The sequence below is a fragment of the Lepisosteus platostomus genome, chromosome 17, assembly GCF_059453375.1.
Source record: "Lepisosteus platostomus isolate fLepPlt1 chromosome 17, fLepPlt1.hap1, whole genome shotgun sequence".
NCBI classification, from domain to species: Eukaryota; Metazoa; Chordata; class Actinopteri; order Semionotiformes; family Lepisosteidae; genus Lepisosteus; species Lepisosteus platostomus.
The window spans coordinates 15,447,702-15,474,996 of record NC_142627.1 but is presented as its reverse complement, the minus strand read 5'-3'; the positions used below and the strand labels follow the sequence as shown (position 1 = coordinate 15,474,996).

At 35.3% G+C, this 27,295-nt stretch overlaps 1 protein-coding gene across 20 annotated transcripts in view; it reads left to right on the top strand.

Moving 5' to 3' along the window:
- Positions 1-20,285, top strand: part of rims1a (regulating synaptic membrane exocytosis 1a) — a 114,709-nt gene extending 94,424 nt beyond the window's left edge. For all 20 annotated transcript variants that reach the window (XM_088610782.1, XM_088610780.1, XM_088610779.1 and 17 more), the window contains 6 exons: positions 8,370-8,590; positions 14,338-14,482; positions 15,992-16,104; positions 16,524-16,625; positions 16,878-17,017; positions 17,870-20,285. In XM_088610782.1, the coding sequence (XP_088466908.1) occupies positions 8,370-8,590; positions 14,338-14,482; positions 15,992-16,104; positions 16,524-16,625; positions 16,878-17,017; positions 17,870-18,088 (940 nt within the window). In that variant the 3' untranslated portion in view covers positions 18,089-20,285. The remainder of the gene's footprint in view (positions 1-8,369; positions 8,591-14,337; positions 14,483-15,991; positions 16,105-16,523; positions 16,626-16,877; positions 17,018-17,869) is intronic.
- Positions 20,286-27,295: the final 7,010 nt, after the last annotated feature.

The window sequence follows — 27,295 nt, the reverse complement described above, 5'->3', positions numbered from 1 at the left end:
TAGAGTCCCAGTCGTATTGGCTCCGTGCCTCGTAAAGGCTGAAGTTTAGAGTGCTCCTCAGCATGTGTCAAATGTTTCAAGAAAATGCTGAATAAAAGAAATTAGTGAAATTTCACTTAGCAGCACAGCATTAATGACATTAATGTTCAGGTGCTTATGTGAGTTTCGTAGGCACAAATGTGTTCTGAATTTGGACTCTCCTAGCCCTTCCCAGTGTCCTGCTCCCTGTAGTTAGCTGAAGTCTGGCCTTCTTTCCCGTAACCTTGGATAGCGTCTTTATTTTTAACAGTTTACCTTATTTATTCACTCTGTATGTTGAGTTATTTCAAATGTTTTACATCCTGTTAACCAAATGTTATTTTAACACAGTGCCATGCAAAAGTATTCACCCTTCTGCACAGTTTCCACAAGTTGTTCGTGTCTGAGTATGCACTCACACCTTCAAACATCTCCAATCTATACAAACTGATGAAGCTAAACAATGCCAGTAGTCTGTAAATTAGATTTAAATAGAAGAATTTACAATTGCATACAGTAAGTATCTGTTCTCTTTACTGCAGCAACCCTAAATCACTTCAGGTGAAAGCATAGTTTGAAAGGTTGCAAACTTTGTGGGATTCTCTCTATCTGTGTGTGATGTAAATGGTTAACTTGACTACAATTGATCTTACGTCTGTTACATTGATATACTGTAGAATTTGAAGCCACAACTCACATAGTGATAAGGTAAACCAACCCTGAAGACAAGGAGCTTTCAAAACAAATCAGGGATAAAGTGGTCGAGAAGCACTGATTTGGAGAAGGTTACTTATCACTTAGAGTACAGTGAAGCTAACAAGTCCAGTGTATATCATACCAACTGGACATTACCTAGGTCAGTCCAAACTGAATAGCTAGGCAGGCAAAAACTAGTGGTTAGGTGCTACTGTTAAAGCTTTCAAAGATTTCCAAATTTCCATTTCTTAGATAGGAGTCACTGTTCATACATCAATTATATTGATAAGAATGTCCTGTATGTTGGAGTGTCAAGGAAAAAGCCTTTATCAAACAAGTTGGTATTAGATGGTTTTATGGTATGAAAAGACAAAAACTGAAGATTTTTGTCTATAGGCAAAGCATTATGTCTGACACAATCCCAACGCAGCACCTCGCGCATTCAGCACCATCCTAAATGTCAGGCATGGTGGTAGCAGCATCGTGTTATGGGGCTGCTCCCCATCAGCTGGGACTTGGAAGTTTGTCAGGATTGAGTAAAACATGTGTGGTGCAAAGTAGAGGCACATACTAGAGGAAAACCTTCCTGAGTCACCAAATTCACATCTTAGAAAAACAATGATCTGTGGCACACAGCCAAAACCACACTGAAGTAATTTGATGAGAAGAGAGTAAAATTGCAGTCTAAGTCTGACTTTAATCCAATAGAAAATGTATGGCAAGGCTTGACAATTGCAGTAAATATACCAAACAAACATGTTAGAACTGGAGCAATTTGCCAGGAAGAATGGTCACAATTTCATAATCGCACTTCTGCAAAGCTATAAGAGACCAATCAAAAAATGTTAAAAGCAGCAATTACTACCAGAAGGTGCTTCCACCAAATACTGACTTAAGGGTTTGAATATCTATGCAATCAGTAAATCTCACATTTGATATCTTCTTTTCAGGTTTTGCTGACACTCAGTCGCCTTCACATTTAGGAGTATTCAATTTGATCATTACAGTTTTCAATAAACCTTTCATTTGAAAAAAAACTGTAAAATCAGTCAAATCTGATATTAGTAGCAGGAGATAAATACGTTTGCACGTTACTGTACATAATCTGTATATAGAATTGTATAAGTTTGTATGTTTTGTAAGTTTATGTATTAAAATATGCATTTAATCAGCCTTGTACAAAGGTAACACTTAGGATCCCAGACAGCTAAATAATGGTGTTCTGGGATGATTAGTAATATACTATAGTACTACCATAGAGGTGTTATTCACAACTGGTAAGAGTGAAGCATCTGTGTAGATACAGTATTTTACTGATTTTATTGTAGGAATCAAGGTGTTTCCTTTACTTTCTATGTTAGTACACAACTGAGTTGAATAACCGTAGCAAGGTCAATCGCTATAAAGAGTGAAAAAGTGGAGCTTTTCATTCTAATATTATTTTCCAGTTTTGAAAGTTTTGCCATTACCATTTCTGCTAGTTTCCAGTGTGCACTGATGTGGTTTTGAAATCTCTCTATAGCATTTTGTCACAGAATCCAGATATAATACTCGAACTAGCAACTTCATACGTTCACAGATATGGGACTGCACTTTCTGCCTTCTTTGACACAGTTAAAATGGATGAAGTTTAAATGTTTACATTTCATAGCTTGTTCTGTATTATAACACTAGTGTGAATATATTGAGGCTTAATGGGCCTGTTGAATCATGATGAAGACTGCAAATATTTAGTTACAATAACTGAAGTGTCAGCAATGGGCTTCCATTAGTTAGTTTTGTAGATTTTTCTTTTGACAGTGCAGTTTAGTTCCTACTGAAGAGCTCTTAATTGCAGTTTAATTAGAATTTAATTTGCATCTGCAACAAATATTTGTATGTCATTAACCCTTCAGGAATGTAGGCCAAACATGGATTTTTAAATATAGATGTGACAAATGTGACAAGCATATGATTCATATTCTTGTACTGTAAGTCAGAAATACACAGCATTAGAAGACAATACCAATGGAAGGTATTGGGGAAAAACTGACATAACCGTATAATCTCAACAGGTACAGTTTAACAATATACAGTAATCCCCTTTTTGCCTTTGAAGAAGCATTTTGGAAATATGGGATTGTAGTCATAACATCCCTAACTGGCATAGTTTTCTTTTTTTAATGAAACAAGATATTCAAGTTATTTTTAGCTTTTTGTGTAAAAACCCACATGGCAGCAGCAAAAAAAGCCTAACTAAAATTGTTTGTTTATAGATCTGGCAATAACTTTTTAAAGTTTTCTATTTTGAGTGCAATGCTTCATTCTTTGGCAAATGTATGACTAATTTAAAGTGTGCTGTTAGTGATAATCACAAAATTCAGGATGTTATATCAAAAAGCTCTAGTAATAATTGTTCTGTGGTTCTCCACCTTGGCATTGATATCTCTGAAAACACCTACACAGCAAGGTATTTTCAAAACCTTTTTAACTCATTATCTGAGAGAGTGCCTGTTTCTGCAATTTTTATTTTAAACACGCAATCAACAACAGAAACCTTTGCATACAAGGTTACTATTGTTATTTCATGTTTTAATTGAAACTTTGAATTTCACAACTGGTGCCTGGCTCAAATTTCCATACTGTAGATGTGAGAACTTTCATTTAAAGGTTTAAAGTGACAAAGTATGATTAATTAGCCAGAACAAAAAAAACAGTATAATTTATCTTCCAGTATGGGTGCCATAATCTAGTTATTTTGACATGCTGCAAAAAAGCCTACAGTATATGCCACTGTAAAAATCATATTGGAGCAAAATATATGCTACAGTATAACCCATGAAGATATTTGTTATAACAGTGCGACACAAAGGTGACTGCAAGGTTAATTCATTTCCACAATTTGAAATGCTTGTTCTGATGTTCTTCAGGAGTATTAATTAGGCAAATGCAATGTATTCTTTAAAGGTGCTTTCAGTTTACAAGACATGCATAGTGCTCAGTGAAGCTGCTTTAGGTTTAGGTATGCCTTTCTATTATGCTTGCCTTTTACTCCTCATATGCAGAAGTTGCGAACATTAGTTCTTCAGTAAATTACAGAGAGCAATTATTTTTTATTTTGGGCATATGGTAGTGGGCAGGGTTCCTTTCCTGCATTTCATTTCTAGTGCTGTTTAACATATAATACGGTATGTCATATTATGAACTTCCAATTGTGACATGCTGTATCAGGAAGTGTGTTTTTCTTGTATTTTATACTTTATAATAGACTGTATTACATCATTTGTTATATATTGTACATGACATACGGTATGTGCCATATGTCAGAGCCTAAAATAACATTTAGAAGGTTTTCAGTCCATTTTGGGCTTGTGAATCAAATTCATTTAATTTTAACAACAACTTGAAGCCTTTTCTTTATTGTATGTGTTCACTAATAGAACAAACACAATGTAAAAGCAATATTTTTTTGCTTAGCTTATTGTTTCTTGTAATCTGTCACAAAATGGATTAAATTATTGTTTCTATCCTTAAGAAATTTGAAGTACTACTGTTTGGCAGTACAGAGCCTTGAAGAGCAAAATACTGCCAGTAAATAGATTTTCCATTGGCATATGCTCTCCAGACTATTTCATTAAGAACAAATGCCTTCCATGACAAATAAATAAAGATTGAAATGTGATTAATCTTGCAAGGCATCGATCTTCAATCAAAAATCTAGTGTGAAAAAATTAGGTTTTCTGGTAGAACTTCCATAAAAATAGAGAAATCTTCCTTTCTGATAACTGCCAATTGGTTTTAAAGCTTATTGTATTAACACTTACAGTAGTTATTATTTAAAAATCAAGCACTGTTAATTTGAACAGTTCACTACATTACAAGAATATGAGTACACATGATCAGTGTTATTTAAAAGTCAATTTTTGATACATGCAGCAACATGTATCAAAATGTTGCTTTTGATAATAGTAACCATCAGTGTTAAAACTAATCCTTAGTATCTGAAGTGTGTGGAAGACATTGAAAGATTTAAAATTAAATCATTCTTCTTTACTTTAAACATTCTACCTTTATTTAATTTAGGATTTTTTGTGTCACAGTTCTTATATTTAAATCTTCCTAGGTGACCATTGCTTAAAGCTAAACTATTGACCGCTTACAGCCACATGAGTTCTCATATTGGAGAACTACTGTAGCTGCTGGATCCCCCCAGCAGAAATGAAAAAACAGACAGTCATGGTATTACCACCTGTCCCAGTATCGTCCTTAAACTTTCCAGCAATAAAGATATGACATTAGTTAATAATCAGAGGACCTAAAATTATTTTCCTATTTATTTTTCAGGATATTACTGTGAGAAAAAGAAAAACATGATGTGATTCTTAAAAAAAGAGGCAGTAACCCATAGCCACCTCCTTATTAGAATAAAATGGTTTATCCCACACCATTCGCTTAGAAAATGATCATTTGTAGTTCTGTTCTCTTTGTAAAATCTGCATGGTCTGCCAACTTCCAGATCTTGTGTCATAATTAATGCAAAGGAGTAGCAAGGATATGTTATTGCATTATCTAGTTCAAGTGTAAACTACTTTGGAGTCTATTAGTATTCATGAGATACCTTGTTAAAAAAGAATGCCACAGGGGCTGAGAACCACAACAGAATTCTGCATAGCACCGTTGGAGAGGAAGGCATCCTTTCCAGTCACAGCTACCATACAGCTAAAGGCCAGTGGCACTGTGAGAAGCTTAGGTACCCCAGTCTTTGTGCAGAAGCAAACACACAGCGAATAGAAGACACTGCGCTATTTCTTACAATGAAATAGAAATGCATGCTGCATGCTGAGAGAAGTCTGGTTTTGTTGGGGCTGTCTCAAGTCAAACATCAGTGCAACAATGGTATTGGTATACTTTTAAAATGTAGATTTCACTGTGTTGGATGATTTGGATACAAAACACAGGACTGGTGAGTGGTTTTTTGTCTGCCTTACTTTCAATGAATCAATTTTAAGGCATTTCTTTGCGCTCCCAGACAAAAAGCAATATAACATTAACAGGCGGATTTATTACTAGAATTCTAATCAATAATGTCAGATATAGTGATGTGCCATTACAAACGAGTTGACCTCTGTGTTGTATATATTTATTCATTGACCCATATGTATGTTTTCAGTTGCATTTTCAATTAATCATGTCATTAAATGTCAAAGGTGTTCACTTATTTAAACACATGGAAATAAAAACAAATCTATACCTGTACTGTTTACACTGTATTTCAGTCAAGCAGTTAACCACTCCAGTTTTGGGTGGAAGTGCTGACAGATATCTCTGTCAGTACTACTGTATAATTTATCTATCATCTACGCTCCCAAATATACTGGAGTGGATGTTTAGATGTTCTAATGTTAATTGGATAAGGTGCTGAAATATAGATTGATGCATATCTATATGAAAGTCTATTGTTTTGTTTTACTATGCTCTTAGAATGTCTTTAATTGCATTTGTCCATACTGTTCCAAAAAACATATAGCAGGATGCAATCATTGATCAATAGAGATGACTGATGCAGATGACATGTGAAGAATGAATAAGTGAAATATCAGTATGTGTATGGTACAAATATTGCTTCAGGAAATTACATTGTGTGTATTGTTAATGGGTTCCAGGTGAAATATCACTATATAGGAAAGCCTTATACGTAAAGATGAGGTATTGTGTTAAATGAGTCTCTTGTATGACAGATTATTGGACATTGGATTTGTACTTCTTTTAATAGTCCCAGTACAGTTTCCCTGATCAATACAATGGTCATAAGGTTCTACTCAACAAAAGGTTGCGATTGTATTGGTTATCTGCTGTAAAGCTTTAATGGGCTATTCAAGTCAGAGCATAGGAGTTCTTAAAGAAGACTAAATGTTAGAACAAATAAAGGACACCATTTTATTTTAAAAGCTGTGTTAAGGTTAAATATTTTAAAAATCACTTACAGTATTATGCTTGTGGTTAATGTTGATCCCAATGCTGGGTAAATATGCTTTTGCAGTTCTAAATAGCATTTGAGAAACCAGTAGTAAGTGATATATGGTGGCAGTTATTAGACAAGTAATGAATGACTTAAGGCTTAAAGATGGAATCTACAAGATCATGTCATCACCTCAAGCCCTTCAACCTTTAAAGAGTTGAACATTGGGTTTTATATGGGGCTTGCATTATTTCTTGAAATACACAGAAAACAGAAATAAGTATTTCTATTTTCATATGGGGAATTATTCTGAAATTAAATTATTGTTTTTTTTCTAGATTTTTTTACTTTTGTATTTCAGTTTTTTTAGGCATTGTCATTAAATGCTCAGGAAATGTGTGTTTTGAAATGCCACAATGTAAATATGCACTATAAATTCACAAGTAAGTTTTACAGAAATCAACTTGACAATGTTATTTTACTAATATATGCTGACATATTATTTGAGTCAGTTATCATCATTCTCATTATTTATTTTTTAATGTCTGTACTTTTTAAAAAAGGTATAATGAACATATATCCCCCATAATAACTGAAATACGTTTGAGCTTGTAAGAGTTATATTTAGGTTGTCGGCAGGTACATGAATATTGGACACATGAAGGAAACTTAATGATGACTTTTTTTTCCAAATGAGAAGTGTGTATCATGCTCCAGAACTCAAAGATCAACAAAAAGGCTTTCCATGGGTAATAAAAACAAAAAGGAAATCTCACACTGTATTGATTTGGTACAGTAGCTCCAAATGATAACTGTGGAAAAAGACTTTCAGCCTATTCATTTTAGAACCTTCATACTTTGACTTTTAAACATTTTATTAGCCAGCAGCCATATCACCCCTCAACTCACAACTGGCAACCCACGGAAGGGAAGCAGGTGTGAGCCTGGTCAGTACCTGGATGGTGGACCTCCTGGGAAAAAAAAAGTTTGCTGCTGGAAGAGGTGTTAGTGGGGCCAGAAGGAGACGCTCACCCTCCAGTCTGTGTGGATCCTAATGCCACAGTATAGTGATGGGGACCCTATACTGTGAAAAGGCGCTGTTCTACAGATGAGATGTAGAGCCAAGGTCCTGACTCGAGGTCCAATGGTCATTAAAAATCCCAGGGCGTCTCTCAAAAAGAGTTGGGGTGTTACCCCGGTGTCCTGGCCAAATTTCTCCCTGCCCTTTACCAGTCATGGCCTCCTAATAATCCCCATCTCTGAACTGGCTTCATCACTCTGTTGTCCTCCCCACTGAGAGATGAGTGTGGTGAGCGTTCTGGCGCACTATGGCTGCCGTCGCATCATCCAGGTGGTGGTGGAGGGAAGTCCCCATTACCTGTAAAGCGCTTTGAATGGTGTGTCCAGAAAAGCACTATATAAGTGTAAGGAACTCTTACAAAGTGTTAGTATTCACTAAGATTAAAAAACAGGACTTTCTGTGAGGAACATGCAGGAAGAATATGCTGTATGTCTGCATGCCCTTTCTCCCACCCAGACCCGACTGTACCGATATCGTTATAGTTGAGCTCTGTAATAACATCCACTCAAAGCTGCAGACCAGACAGACACGCAGTCCGTTTGCCGATATGAAATTGTCTCGTCTTGCCACTTGTCTGTCTTTTATTTCTCTTTGCCCTGATTTTAAAAACAGTCCATTCACTTCTAAAATGTGCAGCAGACAGATGCGGCCTTCTGGGAGGAGCATGATGAAGAGCACAAGCGTGAGCGGGGAGATCTACAACCTGGAGAGGAACGATGGCAGCCAGTCGGACACAGCCATCGGGACCGTCGGGACAGGGGGAAAGCAGCGCCGGTCCAGCCTGAGCGCCAGGGTGGTAGCCATTGTGGGTCTGCCATCGCGGAGGAGCAGAAGCACATCCCAGCTCAGCCAAACGGGTAAGCAGGCTGGAGCTGTCCAAACCCTAAACTCCCAGGGGAAAGGCAAGCCTCTTCTTCTCTTGTGTTACTTGGCTTTCTGCTGGAGCTTGTTAGTATGATTGTATTAAACCATATTAAATAGCAGAAGTATCTTGCAATTAATTTTAATGTGCATTAAAGCTTGTAATACTGTAGGTGTGTTGCAGTTCATTATATAAATATCTTTCTCTTGACATTATTTCTGTTTGCTCTCCCTCTTTTTTAAGAATGATTGTGATGAGCGATATACAGTATGCTATTGTTGCATATTTATAACATCTTCCATCTTGCTATACTGCGGACTTACAGCAAAGTTATATTGATTTTTGTCGGTTTTAAATTCATGTTTTACATTTTTGGCTTTACATTTTCATTCACTGGACATGGCTTTGAGTCAGCGGATGTTGAGCTTGTAGGAAACGTGGGGAAAAATAACTTTCTTCAGGAAATTTTCCTGAAACTAAGGCATGCTAATCCATTTTCTCATAGATCTGTATAAAGTGGTTTACCCTTGGACAACACCAGGAAGGTTCTATTTCTGGTGTTTTTTGAGGTTAGAAAAACGGGTTCAAAATGTTCTTTCTGTCCAAGTTTATTGAGTACTGAGGTTCTATACTGGTACTGTATGTGAGTCACACAGTTTGCAATCTAATAAGATAAAGATGCACAGAGGAAGTCGGATAAAAATGACTTTTCTTTGACAGTTCCTATAAATTGCATAAATAAACATTTAATAATTTAGTTAACCTTAAAACACTTTTCTTTTTATCCTTATCGTGAAATGAGAAGTAAAGATTATATTCTGAGTAGTGTAAAAAATAAGAAGAAAAAAGGTCGAGAGGTTATTGTGAAAGGGAATGCAATCTGTCAGAAAAGAACCCCTGCTGCACTCAGACTATGGATTTTTTTTTGCATGGAACATAAAAGCCAGTTAGATGTACAAGGCCTAAAGGGACACTCTTTGTTAAGAAATTGACAAAAGAAGGTGTAAGGAACTCAAGCTTGCAAAGGCTTCACATTGAAAGACGCTGTAGTCTGTACAGTATCAAAGGCAATCTTATACTGTAACTCAAAAATTGAAGGTAAGCAAATATTATCGTTAATTTATTGCTTTTGGATGAGAAAAAAGAAGTTTGTGCATTTAGGACTTTGCTGTAAAGTATGATCTTTTCATAAAACCTATAATTTCATATATTCTGAGACAAAGGAATGAATTGTTGTTCTTATTCACTTCATTCATTTCATTGCATTTTTGGATGAATAATACAATGATGTGAAAGAGTTCATATGGAAATTTGGAACATATTTGGACTGATATTAGGAATCACTGCAATATCGTTGTACGGTATGCTGCTATGCAAGTAATAAAACAGCATGAGATACGGTATAAATGACATATTCTGCATGTTAAAATACAAAATCAGTGTAGGGAAAAAAAAACATAACACTATACATTTATATAAGGGATGATTCTGGACTAAAATGTCTTCTGCCTTCTCAGCAAATTGTAGGAATTCTAGCATGTTTCTCCTTTATGTGTCTTCTCACAACTTTCAGTTTGAATTATTGCCTAGCTACAGAGCTTTGTGAAGCATATCAACTGTTATTATAACATTAGAAACCCAGCTGGTTAATATTTTTCAGAAATCGAAATGCTTGTTCTGTTTTACAAATTTCGTGTCTGCAGTGCTATTTCTTCTCTTGCTCCACAGTATTGCGCTGCACACCCAAGTTCCCTCACTTTGCTTCCTGCTAAAGCTGATGTTTCTTTAAAAAATAAATAAAAAAGTGCACCTGATCAGTCTTTCGGTGTTATTAATTTTTCCATCCAATACCTTCTTATTTAACAATGTTTAACATGAAACTTATAGAGTTGTATGACGTCAGAGTAAAATAGAGATCCTGTCACTTTTTTCTGTCATAAAAAGTAGAAATATAAAATCATCCTGATCCTCCTACAGTAGATATTATGTTATATTCTGGCAAAACCAAGAAAGGAACTGCATTGTTCTCTGACAGTCTGGAGCAGTGCTGTTATTTATTACATTTGAGAACTGATGACTGTATGCCACTAAACATACGGTTCTTTTCTCACTCTCCACTCCAATAAGCAGGAAAAACATGTTCTTTTTTGGCAACTGTTATCAATAAAACCCACACATGTTGGTTTCCCACTTTGGTAATTTTGTAATCCTGTCTGGATTTTTTTGTGTGCCTGAAACCAGATTAATATTATAATGTTCCCAAAACTTGAAGAACAGCAAACTGTGAAATTTCCCTTACAATTCAAAGGGCCTTTTACTTGTAATTTGAAAAGTAAATCAGCTAGTGAATTCCGATTTGATGATAATTACATGTATTAAACAGAGGAAAATGATCTTTCAATTGCAGAACAAACATTGTGAGCTAGGACACTGCTGAAAATAAGTATTCAAAGCAATTTTTAATGTTGTCAGGCTGAATGATAGCAAACAAAGCAACTGCTGAGCAAAGGAATTTACTACAGCTGATAGCAATGTATTCCAGTACTGCTGTCTTGCAAGAGATACCTTATATGGGATTGTTTTTTTTTCAACAAATAACATTCTTTGCTTGACGTCCCCAGTCCATTTCAATCACTTAAATCTACTTTTTCTAAATTAACTTGTGTTTTATAACAGTATAGAAAGAGAATTGTTGATTAAAGAGGGTCTCAGTGGATCAATATTGAAGGTTTCAGATTTGTAAGTAGAAATTCGAAATGCTTATTTTACTGTATGTCTTTACCATACTTTAGAGACAAATAACTGTTCAGAAGCTGCTTTTCACTTGAAGAGAGGAAGCTGGGTTTGACACGAGACAAAGAAGAGAAAGCCTAACACAGCTGTGGTTATCCAAATTAAATTTCTGAAAAAGGGACCATATCATGCAAGTCCAATAAACAGTCTCCAGTTTTTTAAATAAAAGTAAAGTTTGAGAAGAGGAGGCATAATATATAAAAAGATGGTTCGTAACTTTGTGCTAAAATGTTATTTTTAATTAAAGAGAAAATACAAAATGTAGACTATGAAATAAAGGTACAGTATCACAGCTTTAACAGTTAGAAAAGAAGACAATTATCAGAACTTTTATTAGGATTATCAAGGCAAAAATAATAGGGTGTTATTAAATTAAAAATTGCACACAGCCTGCAGTTTCAATTTAAATGATGAATTTCTACACATTTGAACCTCTCATGCAAGACACTGGAAGCAATTGGGCTCTCATAAAACCAAATTCGGTTTGGAGCTAAAGCCGATTGTGGAACTACATCTGTAGCTTGATAATGTGCCTTATAGAGAGCTGTCTGAAAGCATCATTATTTCCAGCTCAAAGAATCAAATGCATCATTGCTCATAAATAACCATGCTTTCAGGAAGATGACATAGACTGATGGCTCAGAAGGAAGCAGTATTTGGCCAAATACCTTGATAGATGCCCAGTATCTAGTTTGACACATTGTTGTGACAAGATAAGGCATCATGTAGGCACCGTGGTCAAAGATTTGCTGAATGGTATTTTATCAGTACAATGAAATAATCACATATAGCTTGAAAAGGGTTTTTGTATCTTTTGCAGTCTATTTAAAAATGTGATAATAATGTAACAGTATGTTGCTATCAAATCAATAAGTCTCTAATATATAATATAAGCTAAACTGTTTTGATTAAAAATTATAATGTGTACAGCATCAGAATTCATACAGTACATTGTTAATTATAACAAAGAGTATAGATGTAGTCATTGTTGCATTTATTTATTATATCATGGGATATTTTCCATTATAATTGATAGGTACGCAAAAAATTAGATTGAAAGTGAAGCCACAGAGAAGAAAAATGACTTTGGAATCAAAACGTTCTTTAATGGACTTCTTTCTTTGATACATTTTGTGTTATAGGGGGCTGTTCAGAGATGACAGTATGATCAAAGCACTATCTGTAACTTCCAGCCAGCTAGAACGATGAATACTGCAGTTCTATTTTACATAAAATCTGACATTTATAGAAGGGAATCTTGTGCCGTAAAAGTGAATCTGTCACAGGTTGGTAATGCTGTGTGAGGATATGAGAAATACAGAGTACTTTTGAATTGTAAAAAATCCAAAATAGTCTTGGCTCCAACTAAAAGAAAATGAAAACAAACGGTCAGGTAGTATCTGCTGACACTAAAGAATGAAATGTTGTGCATTCATTGCTGGACTTGGCTGGTGTGGGCTCAGCATTTGTCAGGTACTGATCATCCTCAGAACGTAATCAAATGTAATGTGAACTAAAGTCTTTGAAGTCGTACTTTGATACCCTTTAAAGTACAATGTATTTAAGATCAGCCTATTTATGTTTAATAAATTTACTTTCAAAAAAATAATACTTGATTCTTTTTCATCCAAACCTCTGAATAATATCTTGAAAGCAGGTGGATGATACAGTAAATCAAGCTGCAGCTGCAGCAGCTTTTTGCAGTAAATCAGCTTTTCATAAACTCCATTGCCCATAGCAGGTGGTCTTTTTATGCTGTTTGCTGATGGGCTCAGTAAGAGCTTCAGTGATGTCAGCTTGGCAGTTTTGACAAGGTCTAAATAAACCACACAATGGCAAAACAGTTTGCTGAAGCAAAGAAAAGTTGGTCTTCCTTGTCAAAATATAAATGGCTCACTATAACTAACTGTCTTTATTTTCAGATAAAGACAGTGCTATATACTGTGATCTTTGTTATCTTGAAAACATCTTTCTGATGTTGCTTAATTTCTTTCTCAGTATTATCAATTGGTAACAAATATTGGGTTTCATAGTTTTTATTTATCAATTAAAGAGTGACCAAAACAGCAAATTTGTGTTCTAGAATTAAAGAAAAACTCACATTGAAATACAGTACCATTAAGACAGAGTTAGTTTGTCTTTAAAATGCCCCCGCATAAAGCTGAAAATACTCTTCTAAAAATGCTGTAGTTGAGGTGCAGCCATAATACAAGTAGAGGTCAATTATACACTGAAAAGAAAAGAGAGTGGGAAAGAAAATGTCTGGAGCCCCTTTTTAATGGAGAAAGGGAGAGAGATTGGAAGTGAGGGAGAGAAATGGGTGGGTGAACTAATGAAAGGTGCTAATGGCAGTTAAGGAGGGTGGGAGGACAGATCATGTTCAAATTTCCACCTGATGTGAAAAGGGAACAATTTATGAAGTTTGTTTCAAAGATGTGGAATTGTGTTGCATTGTAGTGCATTGACACCTGCCCCAGCTATGAAAACTATTTAGCCTGAGAAGTATTTTATCATGGTGTTATTAATTTGCGGTGTGGCAGGGTGTGCATTTCTGCAAAGCTGTTGCATAGTACCAAGTGCTATACAGTACATTACGCAAAAACAAATGTCACGACCTCTCATGTACACAGTATTTTATTTGCGCATGTACCTAAAGTATAAAGCATTATGCATGGGATTATAATGTATTGTGTATCAGATATGAAGGGATTATTTAGCCATTGTGCAATGACATTCAAATAAAATGTTACCAAAACTTAATATTTGTAAAGTTCAAGTGGAATAAGCAAGTATAATCCAGAAGCCTTGGATTTTCAATTCAGTGTTACAAAAGCCTATTTTGTCAGTCACTTTCGGACTTTGGGTTGTACAGTACTGTATGTATCAGAAATCTAATACACAGTATTTGAATGACAAACCGGTTGCTTTATGAGGTGTGTTTGCTTTCAGAAGCTGCCAACAAGAAGTTGAAAAGTCAGATTCAAAGAAGCCAGGAAACGGGCATGGCAGTAGAGTATCCCAGGAATGCAATGGCTCGCCAGGCCAGTCGTGAGTCCACAGATGGAAGCATGAACAGCTACAGTTCAGAGGGGAAGTGAGTATGAGTTCAGCCACTATTCAGTGTCACTATTCTGAACTGAATAGATATTTTTCGTTATAGTTTGGAACAGTAGTAAATATAGTAGAGACTGTCAAGTGAAAATGGTTCTATCTGATACCTCAGAGCTATTCCTTCAACAAACATTCTTTGTACTGCAGTATGTGCTCACACCTTATGACCTTATAGTGTGACTGAAAGGTTGTTGAAAGGTGGGTTAATTTGGTCATGTTGACATGTTTTTTTATTAAAGTCATGCCCATTACCAGAAGTCCTGGTAGACAAACTTTTCTTGTATGGGAGCTAATGTTACTGCAGTATAGCTTCAACATCTTGAAAAATATAGCCTCCATAATGTAGTCAAATTCTTACCATCTGTACAAAATCTTAATAATTTCTCTTAGAATCTTAGAACAAGCCAGTCCTCTATAATATTAACATTCCTTATCAGTATAGCTGTCACGGACAAGAGAAATCAAGATGAAGCTTAAATAAATGATAGATTCCTTTTAAATTAAAGGTCAGAAGTTTAGTTGTATACTTCCAATAGATAATTATGCACAGTACAGTGAAAAATCCTTTGAAGTTTACTTATATAATTGTACATTGGGAATTTCAGAGTACCAGAATATGGTTTATTAATGACTCCCTTCTATATCCTGTTAGAAACTAAAATTTTAATTCCAGTAGCTTTTTTAAAGGAATATGCACACTTAAAACCAGTTGATACTCATAGAAGTGTGTTGTCTCATGAGTTTAAGAATTTTGTTGAATTCATGTAACTGATTTTTAAATAAAAAATAAAAAATCAAAGATCCATCATCTCATGTATTTAAGTAGTTTTATTCAGTCCCCCATTGTATTTTATGCCACTTTGTTCCAAATCCCTCCTTAGTTTAAAGGCTACCTACTGTAGTAGTCTCAGAATCTGTCAATCCAAAAATAGCATCAATGGTTTTAATCAAGAAAATGTTGGAAGGTAACAGTAATACTGCCACTCAAAATTTCTTTCATTGATATATGGCAAAGTGGATCTGGACTCCATAAGTATTTCATCTAATTACAGGGTGATTAATAGAAAAGGTCTCATGAATACGTACATATTGAATCGTTGAAATGGCATCTCCATCTGGCATTCCTGAAGGGATTAGGTAATGGAAAGTATGTGTGCTTCACAAAAGAGAGTTTTACTTTACTTTTTTAAAAGCAGAATATGTTTTCAGTCTACTTGTCTTCTTTAAATAGTTGGTTTTATGAGTTTCAAAAAGAGGTTTGACTAGTGATCGATACAGTATCTGTCTCTAGGTCTTAACATTTAAACCATTTTCTAAAGATATGTTGATTTTACAATCTCAAACCATTTCACATTGCATCATTGAACATGATTAAAATACAATTGAAGAGCAACAAGCAAGATCAAGCAAGAAAGCGCTTGCAGGGACAAATGCTCTTGCCAGGTGTCTGTTCTTTGGTTTCAGTCTTTTTAATCCATGCATCTTTGTATAGTTTAATATTCTCAGGGATGAGATTAGGAGCTGACAGCCAGTTCAGCGATTTTCTTGATGGATTGGGCCCAGCGCAGCTGGTTGGTCGACAGACTCTCGCCACACCTGCCATGGGTAAGGATTTGGTTTCTTTCATAGGGATTCATACTGGCAGCAGCACTCTCTGAACTCCCCCCAAAAAACAACAACAACAAATGAACAAGTTTGTTAAAACTGATGAGAAATAAGAGTTTATGTTTTAAAAGGAGATCGATATAATAAAACCAGGAAGATGTGGATGTACAGTACGTGTTCTTATTGCAGTTCTGTCACCATTCTGCCTTGGCAGTTGTAATAATGTTAAAGTGATCACCTGCCAGAAATAATTATTTCTTTAAAGGAAATTGTGTTACTCGGCAACCTCTGAAAAAACGTGGTATATCAAGCTGTATTTAGCAGGGTTTCTACTTTCCTCTTTAATTACTCTGACCCCACCTCAGTTTCAGTCCTTTTCTTCAGGTTAATCACTATTTATTGATTTTTCTTGTTCTCAGGCGATATTCAGATTGGAATGATGGACAAGAAAGGGCAGTTAGAAGTAGAAGTTATCAGAGCACGTGGCCTAACACCGAAACCAGGTTCCAAATCTCTTCCTGGTGAGTGATGTAGCAAAAAAAAATCATGGTTGAAAGTAGAGTTGTCTTGGTTATAGAGTTAGCATATTTATTCAAAACACGAATTCTTTTCACACTGGTACTTCAGTAGCTAGGTACTTCATTTAGGATTTTTACTCATGACTATCTCAAGATTTGGGTATTAGATCTGGAGAATGTTGCGCGTGTCTGGGTGTTGATCCAGAGACAGAAACGTCAGTGAGTTTTATCACGCCTTATCTCTTGCTTTTCCAGCTCCATATGTTAAAGTTTATCTTCTGGAGAACGGAGCATGCATAGCCAAAAAGAAAACAAAGATTGCACGGAAAACACTTGATCCATTATACCAGCAATCACTGCTTTTTGAAGAAAGCCCACAGGGTAAAGTTCTACAGGTAAGTGGAATATACATTTCTGAAATTACTGCTTTTCTATAATCTGTCTGTAGATGTACAATGGCAATTATTTTTTGCATCACACCCCCACATCACCCAAAGTGGGAAATGATCAATTGTTAATCAGCCTTGTATCGCAGTAGACCCCTCCTACAACTCATGTGAGAGGAGGATTGGACATGTCTCCCCCTGGAATATGTCCTATCAGAGCTATCTGCTTGCTGTTGTTACTTTGATCCTGATGCCTGGACCAGTTAGAATTAAACCTCCTTGATAATACAGTACGTCTTGCACACAGCATCCCTGACAACGTCACAAGATTTCCTCAAGACCTCTCAAGACCACTCAGCCCTGGTGTTTCTGAGCCATTTATGCTTTGCTGCTTTGGGAATCCCAGCCACAAGTGACTAATAGAGTGGCTCAGACTGATGCAAAACAAAATCTAAACTGAGACTTACAATATATCTACTGTGGTAGAGCAACATACTGCAACATAATTCTTCGTAATTATTTTCCCTAGATAAAGGCAAACACTTGTCTTACAAATCTGTGCCTTAGTTATGCCCTATTGTTTTTCATGTTTACTTTGTCAGGTAAAGCAAAGGCAATTAGAGAAAATGTTTTTTTTTTTATCTTTCTTATGGTATACCTTTTAGAACATCTGGTACAGAGGCATTGAGTAGGGTGCACTTTCAAGTGTTACTTTTATATCTTGCTGGGGGTTATATGGAACTGAAGAAGGAATATGCTTTTACTTAATTAGCATTGAGCCTTTTTACAAGTCTCATTAAAATATCGCTGGCTTATTTAATGCCCATGCCACTGACATTGTGTGTTTTTCTTCATCACCAGGTAATAGTCTGGGGAGATTATGGGCGCATGGACCACAAATGTTTTATGGGAGTTGCTCAGATTCTATTGGAGGAGCTGGAATTATCCAGTACAGTGATTGGCTGGTACAAACTTTTTCCACCTTCATCCCTGGTGGATCCCACGTTAGCACCCCTTACTCGCCGGGCTTCCCAGTCATCTCTTGAAAGCTCAACCGGACCTCCTTGCATCCGATCCTAGTGAACTTAGAGGAAATCCACGTTGACATAACAACAACAAAAAAAAAACAGGATATCAATCAGAACCAGACAAAAACACGATCAAAGCTTTGTTGGAGCCAGACAATCACTCCTGTTGTTTTTGCCAGTAGTACATTTTTTTAAGAAAGAGGGCTGTTGCAAAAATTGAAAAAAAAAATTAAAAAGACAATGCTGCTTATAATTGGCAGAAAAAAATAACCACCATGTAGATGCTAGTAGGCCAGTGTGAGTCTGTTTTAATTTGTAACATTTGAGAACTGAGTTAATATTGCAGCTTAAAAAAAATCTAACTGGAAGACCTTTGAGTCCTTTTGAGAGAGAAGGAAATTTTGCCCACACGTCTGCTGAAGCTGTAATCAGTGTTTATTCGCTGCTGTGGTGCCCCTGTTCTGCACTTCTTTCATGTAACCAAAGCCCTTGAAAAGGGCAGTAGCCTCTAAGAGCATTCCAAGACAGTGTCTGTCAGCAAAACCTTCCCCACTTTCTGGACAGCGCTGGTTCCCAGTTCTGGTTCGTCTACCCCTTGAAAGCAGTTTACAGCAGCATCTACATGCTGCTCCTTTCCTTTTTCTTTTGTATACAGGCACACGTTTGCATTATGAATAAAGGTTTTTATGTTCTCTGATGTTTTGCATGGAAAACAAAAGTTCTGAAGCAATCTCTCTGCAAATGATGCTGGGGACTGTTGAAAAGCAGTTTCTGTCTTAATTTCAACGGTAAAATGTTAACTTGTAATGCAGTTCTCTTTGTTGAATCCTAAATAAGTTAAATTCAGTCCTGCCTGTATAAATATATATTTGACTTCCCAGGATGTTGACCAATACAAGGGGTTAGCATATGACACTTTGAGCTGTACCCAGGCTGTTTGAATATGTGTCACTTTCGACACCTCTGTTTACCCTGGTTAGAGCATGGTATAATTTGTTTGGTTCCACTGACTTTCAGTGAGATGCCCTGCACACGTTAATGTTTTTATCAGACTTTAGTTGACATTATTTTGAAATTAATGCAAGCACAAAAGCTTGATTTTTTTACTGCAAAAAGTTAAACTTTTTCGAAAAAAGAAGCCAAATTTCAATTTGCGTTTTGTCCATTTCATTTCCTCTTTGCCTTGATTTTCAAAACTAAATCAAACGAAATCCCCTTGTGCATTTCTGTAAATGTGACAAAAAAGACTACAGACTGTGCAGGTGCAAGGATACCATTTCCTCTCATTCTTAAAGCGGTCATTTTATTTTATGATCAAGTAGAGCAGCATGACTCTGGAACTGTTCAAAGCTGCATGCACATTTTGTAAAACAAAACAAAAAAAAAGTTACTTAAATAAATATGTGTGTTAGTTCCACATAGACCAGCTTGTATGTTGCATGTACTTGTACAGTTTGCTCGTACTTATTATAAAAAGATAACCAAGAAACTAAAGCCATTCATTTCACATATAGACATTTTGCACAGCTCAATCCAGATTGTGTCCTTCTTTCTGGTGCTCAATGTCTATAGAAGAATATTTTTGTTTTGTTTTTTTTAACCCTATGGGAAAAGTGACGTAGTATTGACCATACCCCCTTCTTACTAAATATCTTGGTGTAGATTCCTACTGTGGGGCTGTAACAGATGTAGAAAACTGTGTACAAACAAGATTTTAATTATATATATTTATATATATAAGATGTACTGCCTGCACCATGTGATTGTCTGTTATTAACAAACTGTCCAGGACAAATTTGCCGTTTATTCTGCAGGGCAATCAAGGTTAATCACTGCTGGACCTGCTGAGCAGGAAGAACTGAAGCATTGGTGCCCTATTCGATTTTATTGTTTTAAAAAACAATGGCCAAACTAGATTCCTGGTAATTGGATGCTATCTTTCTATTCAAAACCGTTGTCTGAACACTCCCCTGTGCTTTTAAATGAACTTCCAACTCATGTCATGTAAACATGTTTAATAAAGTTTACTTTTCATGTCCAGTGAGGCTGATTCATTTACTTTGTCAGTATTATTGAAAAATGCTGATTGTTTACAATTGTGTTCCACTGAAACAAAGAGAGAAAAAAAAGTATTCACTGCAACATTTCTTGTTTGTATTACAGATGTGGCTCAAATGACTCGTGTATGTTTTATATAAAAAGTTCATTTTTATTATTTACAAATAAAAGATTGTGTGGAAGAAAATTAATTTTGCAACTTTCATAAGTTTATTTTTTTTATCTTGCAAAGTGTGATTCTGATGTATTGAAGTGAAATTAGCGTCTTCCCCTAAATGGGTTTCTGTTTTTTCTTTTTGTGAAAAAGTGCCTCCATCATACTTAACTCTTATACTGAAGAGAATCCCCTTTGTCTTAATTAAAGATGGACATCAAGACTCTCTCAGCATATACACAAAATATCCATTTGGATAAATGTATACTGCCCTGACAAATATTAGAGAGCATCTGTAACAGCAAGTTAGTTCACCTCCCACGCAGATTACAGCTGCAGTTCATCATGGCTTTAATCCCACTGGATGTTCACAGATGTCCACAGAGTTTGGGAGCTTTCAGCCAACATGAGTTGAGACCACTCTGCAGATCAGTAGCTTCTTGAGGGCCAAACGTTTGCTTCTTTAGTCGATTTTTTTCTTACTTTCCATGAAATGAATATAAACCTCTGAGGCTGAGTCTCGTTCAGCACCTGGTCTGTTGTCACTATCTGCAATGCAATGAAGGCATGCACGCCAAAAAACTTTCCTCCTGAGTGACCACTTACTGTAAATTAGCTTTCTTTCCCATTGTGCACATTGAGGAAAAGGACGGACCTCTTACTACTTTACAGTCCACTGAGAATAATGGGTCATTCAGGCCCTGGGACATTCCCACAACTTTGGACAAGATGGGTAACAATTCTAGAACATTTTAGTTGGACCAGTCATACAAATTAAAGCAGTACCCATGTATTCTAAGTATCAGAAACAGAGATGCTAAATATAATTTATGTATACTCCATAGTATAAAAAGATTTTAAAAAAATCCTAATCCTGGGCTTACAAATTTCCATTTTGCTTTCTAATGAAACAAAAAAAAACCTGTTTTGACAAATAAATATTTTTTTTGGTTATGTAAAATCAACTTTACAGTACCCTCCATTAATCATTGTAGACAAAAATCTTATAAAAACAAAAAATCATTGCTAAATAATAGTAAAATAAAGGGGGTTCGCATTGGAGTGTATGGGAGTTTATTATACAATGCCTGCACAAGATGCTATCGAATCAGTATAAGAAGAAATATTCCAGACTGGGGGTAAAAAAGCACTGTGTAAATGCAATGAATATTATAAATTGCTCAATTCACATTCTCTAGGTAAACAAAATATTAACAGCATCGCATTTCAGGATTATGGTGTGTTTTAAGAGCACGGTTTTGCTATTAATGATGGGAATGAATATTAATTAACTCTCACCCTTTTTGCTGTGGTGAAAGGTACAGTAGAACCATCTGATTGTGCTTTGCATGTACTGTATATGATAGCATATTTAGCAGCTACAGACACCCAGTTAGCCCTTATTAGAGCTCATTAGCAAAGCATGGCTAACTTAGACTTGGGAAAATAGGTGTATACAAATTCTTCTTACAAAGAATACGTTTCTGGTTTATGATGTGTTTTTAGAGAAAGCCATCACCATCGAATATTATTGGTTCTGGATTTCAGCTTTAAGAGACACTGAGAACTAATTATTATTCCTAAAAACTGAATAATAGTTAATACTAATTGTTGTTGCTTAATTTGGATGTATCCTTATTTGTTTCTACCATGTGGATAGAAATTATTTAACAGCACAGAGCACACAAAGTGCTTCAGCAATCATACTTCTACGTACCCCATCTAGTGGAAAGATGCTATTCTGACTCATGATAAGTGCTTAAACACAGGACTACACTACATATGGGTGTAGACATGAAATGTTTATCTTACCAGAGCACCTTGCCCTTTTGCTTTTTCACTATTTTTCTCTTAACAAATTACTTCAAGTATGAAATAGGAGGTGTTATCCTTGCTCTAAGAGCCAAGGTGCCAAGGTCACAGCAAGGTCTCTTCAGACACATGTATTTTTGTGCCCAGTTCATTGAGGTATTTAAATATGAAAAGTTCTAAATTACAAACTTTTCCAAAAGGCAAAATTAATTTCAAAAGAAAATGAATACATTTTCCATGTATTCAGGATTTTTTTTGTGTCAGATTACATTGTTAAATGCTGATGTGTGAAATAAATTGAGTGTTTTGTTAAATTTATGCTTTAAAAAGAATAGGAATCTCATTAATTATAGAAAGACTTAAAAGTAATTTTTGAACCAAAAATCCCAGAACTAATATTAATGAATTATTTACTTATGATTAAAAGTTCAAATGGAACATTCATATACCAAGAAAATAGTCAACCATTTCAACCTGCAACTATACTGTAAATACTGTACATAGAATTGTCTAACTGTAACTCATTCAGTCTGTCTTTAAACAAATTAGTTACATCAAATTAAATTAAAGTGTTATTTCTGTGGGAGCTGTAAGTACATTATTAAATTTAAGTTATTGGACTTTCTGGACTTATGGTTATTGCTCTTTTTAGAAGGCATGGCATTTTTTACATTAATGTTAACTGGTTCCAGGTGAAATCTACTCATATTAACATTGCCTCATATACTTTCTTGAGGGATTTGTTGTGGAAAAAGATTTCACTAAAAATCATTAAAGGAAAAAATATGAATATGGATTTTGGTCTTTTTTACATTACTACTTTACATATGGACAAAGGAGTGATCGAATGGAATTTTACCTTTTTTATGAAAAGCTTTTAGCAGGTGTTCCATGTCAATGCCAAATCTTCAAACGCTAGCCTGTACTGCTGTAAGCTGTCTTTTTTCTTATATGCTTTAATCTTAGAACGTACAGTCATATTTATAGAGGTCCTGTTCTGAAATGTCAGCTCAGTACTAATGGGTAAAATCAAATGTCAGCTTTTCCCAAGTTTACTCATTTTTATGAAGTGTAAGAGTGACAGGCTACAAGAAAATCAAAGGATCCTGCAACAATTTGGCAGGACAAGATTGACTTGACTTGCATGATACATATCTATATAGCTAAAATGTTTCAGGTGCATGTGGTCACTATATATATAGTAGCTATATAGTGACTGTATTGACTATATAGTAGCTTTAATGTAAGCAGTTTTTCTCCAACAATATTAAGAAATACTTTCTCACAGCACAGAAGAATTATTTTTAGGTTGGTAGGATAATTTAGTTAGTAAGTGTATTTGAATGATTTTGTTAATATTTGTAACATTACAGTGTACAAATGTTACCAGTATCACAGTCTTGTAAAATGTTTTTGGAACTTTAAAAATGGCACATTAAATATAATGATTAGCCAGTCCTGTACATTTACTGCAGGTTTGCTAAACTGTTGAATACTGCATTTGTTTAAAACATTAAACCCGAGAGTACTTATACTGAATTCAACATTAAATGTTTTGCTTTTAAGTACTCCCAGTTTTATATTGTTTGGCTTGCAAGTGAAAGTTAGTATCATGGCAGTCCAGTTATTCATTGCTTTTCTGATAGCAGATCTGTCCCAAATTACTGTTGACCTCCTCTCTTTATCCACAACCAGACAAACCCTGATTTTTGTCTTTACTGATTACATCTTGCCTAAATGTCGGAGGAAGTCGTTACTCTTGTGTTTCAAATGGAAACGTGCGCGCCAGGTTCCTTTCAGTTCTCTAATTAGTATATAACTTCAGACCGCTGCTGAGCTTCAAGGTAAGGCCATGTCATTTTGAATCATATAGTATGGGTTTCTTAAACAGGGCTATTCTGTGGAGATGCCAAAAAATATAAATGAAATCACAAATCTACAAATATAAAACTATGTATTCTTCCTGCCTTCTTCATGAATATAGCAGGATATGGTGACAGAAGTCAAAATGAAGGTTACTTTCTTCCATATATCACATCCTAAATTTTCTCTGTAATAAACTTCATTGATTCATTGATTAAGAATAGTTTAAGGTTTAGACAAAATGTCCCCCCCACCGGAATTTAAAAGCAGATTTGTTTTCTCCTATAGCACTGTGACCCTAATATTTGCATAGTAGTAAAGTAGAAAATATGAGATTCAATTGAAGTATTGCAGTGAAAACACAGTGCTGTGTTTGGAGGTGAAACTGCAAACCGGTTAAGATATTTAAATTAAATGTTTACTGATCTATCCATTCCCAGCTCTGTAAATATTTAAATTATTTTCCCAATATCTATAAAAAGATTCAAAGTTTTCCAGTCCACACTTTGAAAATTTAAACTACTGACTACATCTTTCACAGTCTAAGAGGATGTTGTGCTGGTTTCTGATTCCAAAGTTACTATACCAATTAGCTAAGAATTTTAAACTACAGTATTTACTGTAAACTACAGTAGACGTTGCTGTAAAGGCAGGATTTCCATCTTCAAATAACGTAAAAAAGTGCTCAAGTAAAATACATATTTTGCACATTTATACTGGCTCTTTCAACCTATATTTGTACCTTTAAATGTATGCACTTCTTTTCAGAGAACTGGAAACAAAAAGTAATTGGATTCACCCTTTCTGTTCAATGCAGAATTTTGCTGATGAACAGTATATACTGATGTATATAGTGTTTGTCTCATAGTGTGTGGAAAGAGAGAGGTATTACAGTTGTCTGTGGAATGCATTAGACATATACAAATTACTGGAAGCATCAATCTGCATCTTGTAAGAAGATAAATATGGGTGGTAATTTAGCCACATGACCCACAAATTGGTAGGTAACAAAAATTAGTGGAATTCAAGCTGAGTGTTTTATTATAATGCTCTTCTTCTTTCTTACTGTCCCATTGCAGTTTTGTAATTTGTGGTCCAAATCAAAATAAAAAGTTCTTTCACAGTTGAGCCACAAGTCTCCAAGCTACTGGGGAAGAAACAGTAAGATCATTCTGTGCATTGTGAAACTAAGAAAACCTCTTGTTTTGTGGTATTTAAAGATTACATATCAACTGACACATGTGCTGATGTGACAAATCAGCTGTCTGATTTCTTTTTCCTTTTGGGTGTTTCTGTTGCAATCTGATAAATTACCTTTATCTCTATTCAGGTTTACCTGTTTGGCTGTTTGGCTTAAACGATGTCCACTATTTTATTTTACTCATACACACTTTAACAGACAGCTGCTTATTCCTGGTAAGGGTATTTGAAATTGTAATAAAATTATTGCACTTAAAATCAAGAACAGGAAACACTTTTATGCAAAGGTGTGTGGGAACATTGAGCCCTGAACAAGCAACCTAACCACTTTATCTGAACCATGCAGTTACTAACTACCGAATGAGACAGAGTGGCTAAATGACTTGCTCTTGTTTGTAATATTTCTACTGTATATTCATGCGAAACACTGGGTAAAAGACTTCTCACTTGATGGGATACTGATCCATTGCACGGTAAACAGGAATTAATTGGAGACACCAAGTCAGCATATCTCTTGAAACTGGGGGAGAAACTCGGAGCACTCAGCAAAACCCCACAGTGAAAAGAATGTGAAAACTCCACACAGAGGGTGCCTGTATCCTGAAATGAACTCAGGACCTGCAAGGGAGGAATGCTATATGCTACTATATGCCCCCTTTTCATTTATTGTATTTACATTTCCTTTCAGTTCATTGGACGAGGCCTTATTATTCCAAGACATTATGCTGGCAGAGATAAAGGCTTGTTTCTTATAACTGTGATGGGAAAGAACTCTCAGCAAGAGATCAGACTAATCTCTGGTACTCATTTGCCCATCACGTTCGACGTCTGAGCACAGTTTGTGTTTTTGTAGTTAAAATATTTTGAGGGGGGGTGAGAGGATCTCATGTGAGTGGCACAATTATGAGCGTGAGAAATATTTTCTTTGCTGTAATACTGAGGTTGGATGAATTCAAACATGTTTCCAGAAAATCCTTATGCAGAAAAAAACAAATGGAGCTGTAGCAACAATTACTGCTGCTGTAATTTGGTGATACAGTAGTTGTCACCAGTGGTATCAACCACTGAACACAACAATTTAACATCAGTCATGGATTTAAAAATAAATGCTTGCATTTATACAGTATATTGCTTTTCCAATATGCAAAGCAAGGGCTCAATCTCTCTACTATTGAAGTGCAGTAATCTTTATAACACTGTGCCCCTGGTCACCACTCTGTGTTGCCAGTATGACAATTCTGGTCCAAAGAGAAGAGTGATGTCTACTTATACAGCAACATATAATTTCTATTTGTAGGTCCCAGGTTATTATTCACCATAGTTAATTAAAATGCAGTAGTAATACAACATGTTTTTGAGACTAGATTAACTCAATGAAGCTGATTTACATTTACATTTCTCTGCTATTTTATTTCTGTTACATTTCATGTTTGTGAAACTCAAGAGTGTTTTATTTAACATCAGAATAAGCTTATACAATAATAATTAGGGCACAGCAGAGAAATATTCCTTAAATGAAAAGATACAAATCTTTAACTACTTTTAAAAAATCACCCCCAAAGTTACTGCAATAAAAGTTGTCCAATACCCTGTCAAATGTTCTCAATATTACTATTGCAATTCTGAAACATTTTCTTGTGAGAAGTGAATAAAAAAAACTCTTCAGTGAAAAAACTATGAAAAAGTAGACATATGCATGTATTTATTTCTTTAAGAAGTACATGAAAATATTGAAGCGATCTCTCTCACGACCTAAATAACTCAGCTACTGTTTTTGGCCTTAAGTACATAAGGCAGAAAAATACAGAATTTATTAGTAACAGGGAACAGATTATGTTATTAGAAGATACTAATCTGCAATTCACAGGAAAAACAAATCCATTCTTGAGTAGATAAATATCAGGGAAACTGCATGGTAAATATAAAAAAACAACAGAAAAATACAATTCAATTTCCATTTAGCTTTAATATTTATCATAATAAAAAGAAAACACATATGCCTAAGAATAGGTTCTTATTACTTCATATATACCTATTATGTTGCTATTAGATGCAGCTTGATAAAGAATTATGGTGATCATATTCCCTTTAGCAAACAAGAGCTAGGAAACCAATTGCTTAGCTATTTTCTTTATAAATCAGCACCTATTTGTTAAAGCACTGATTTGAAAA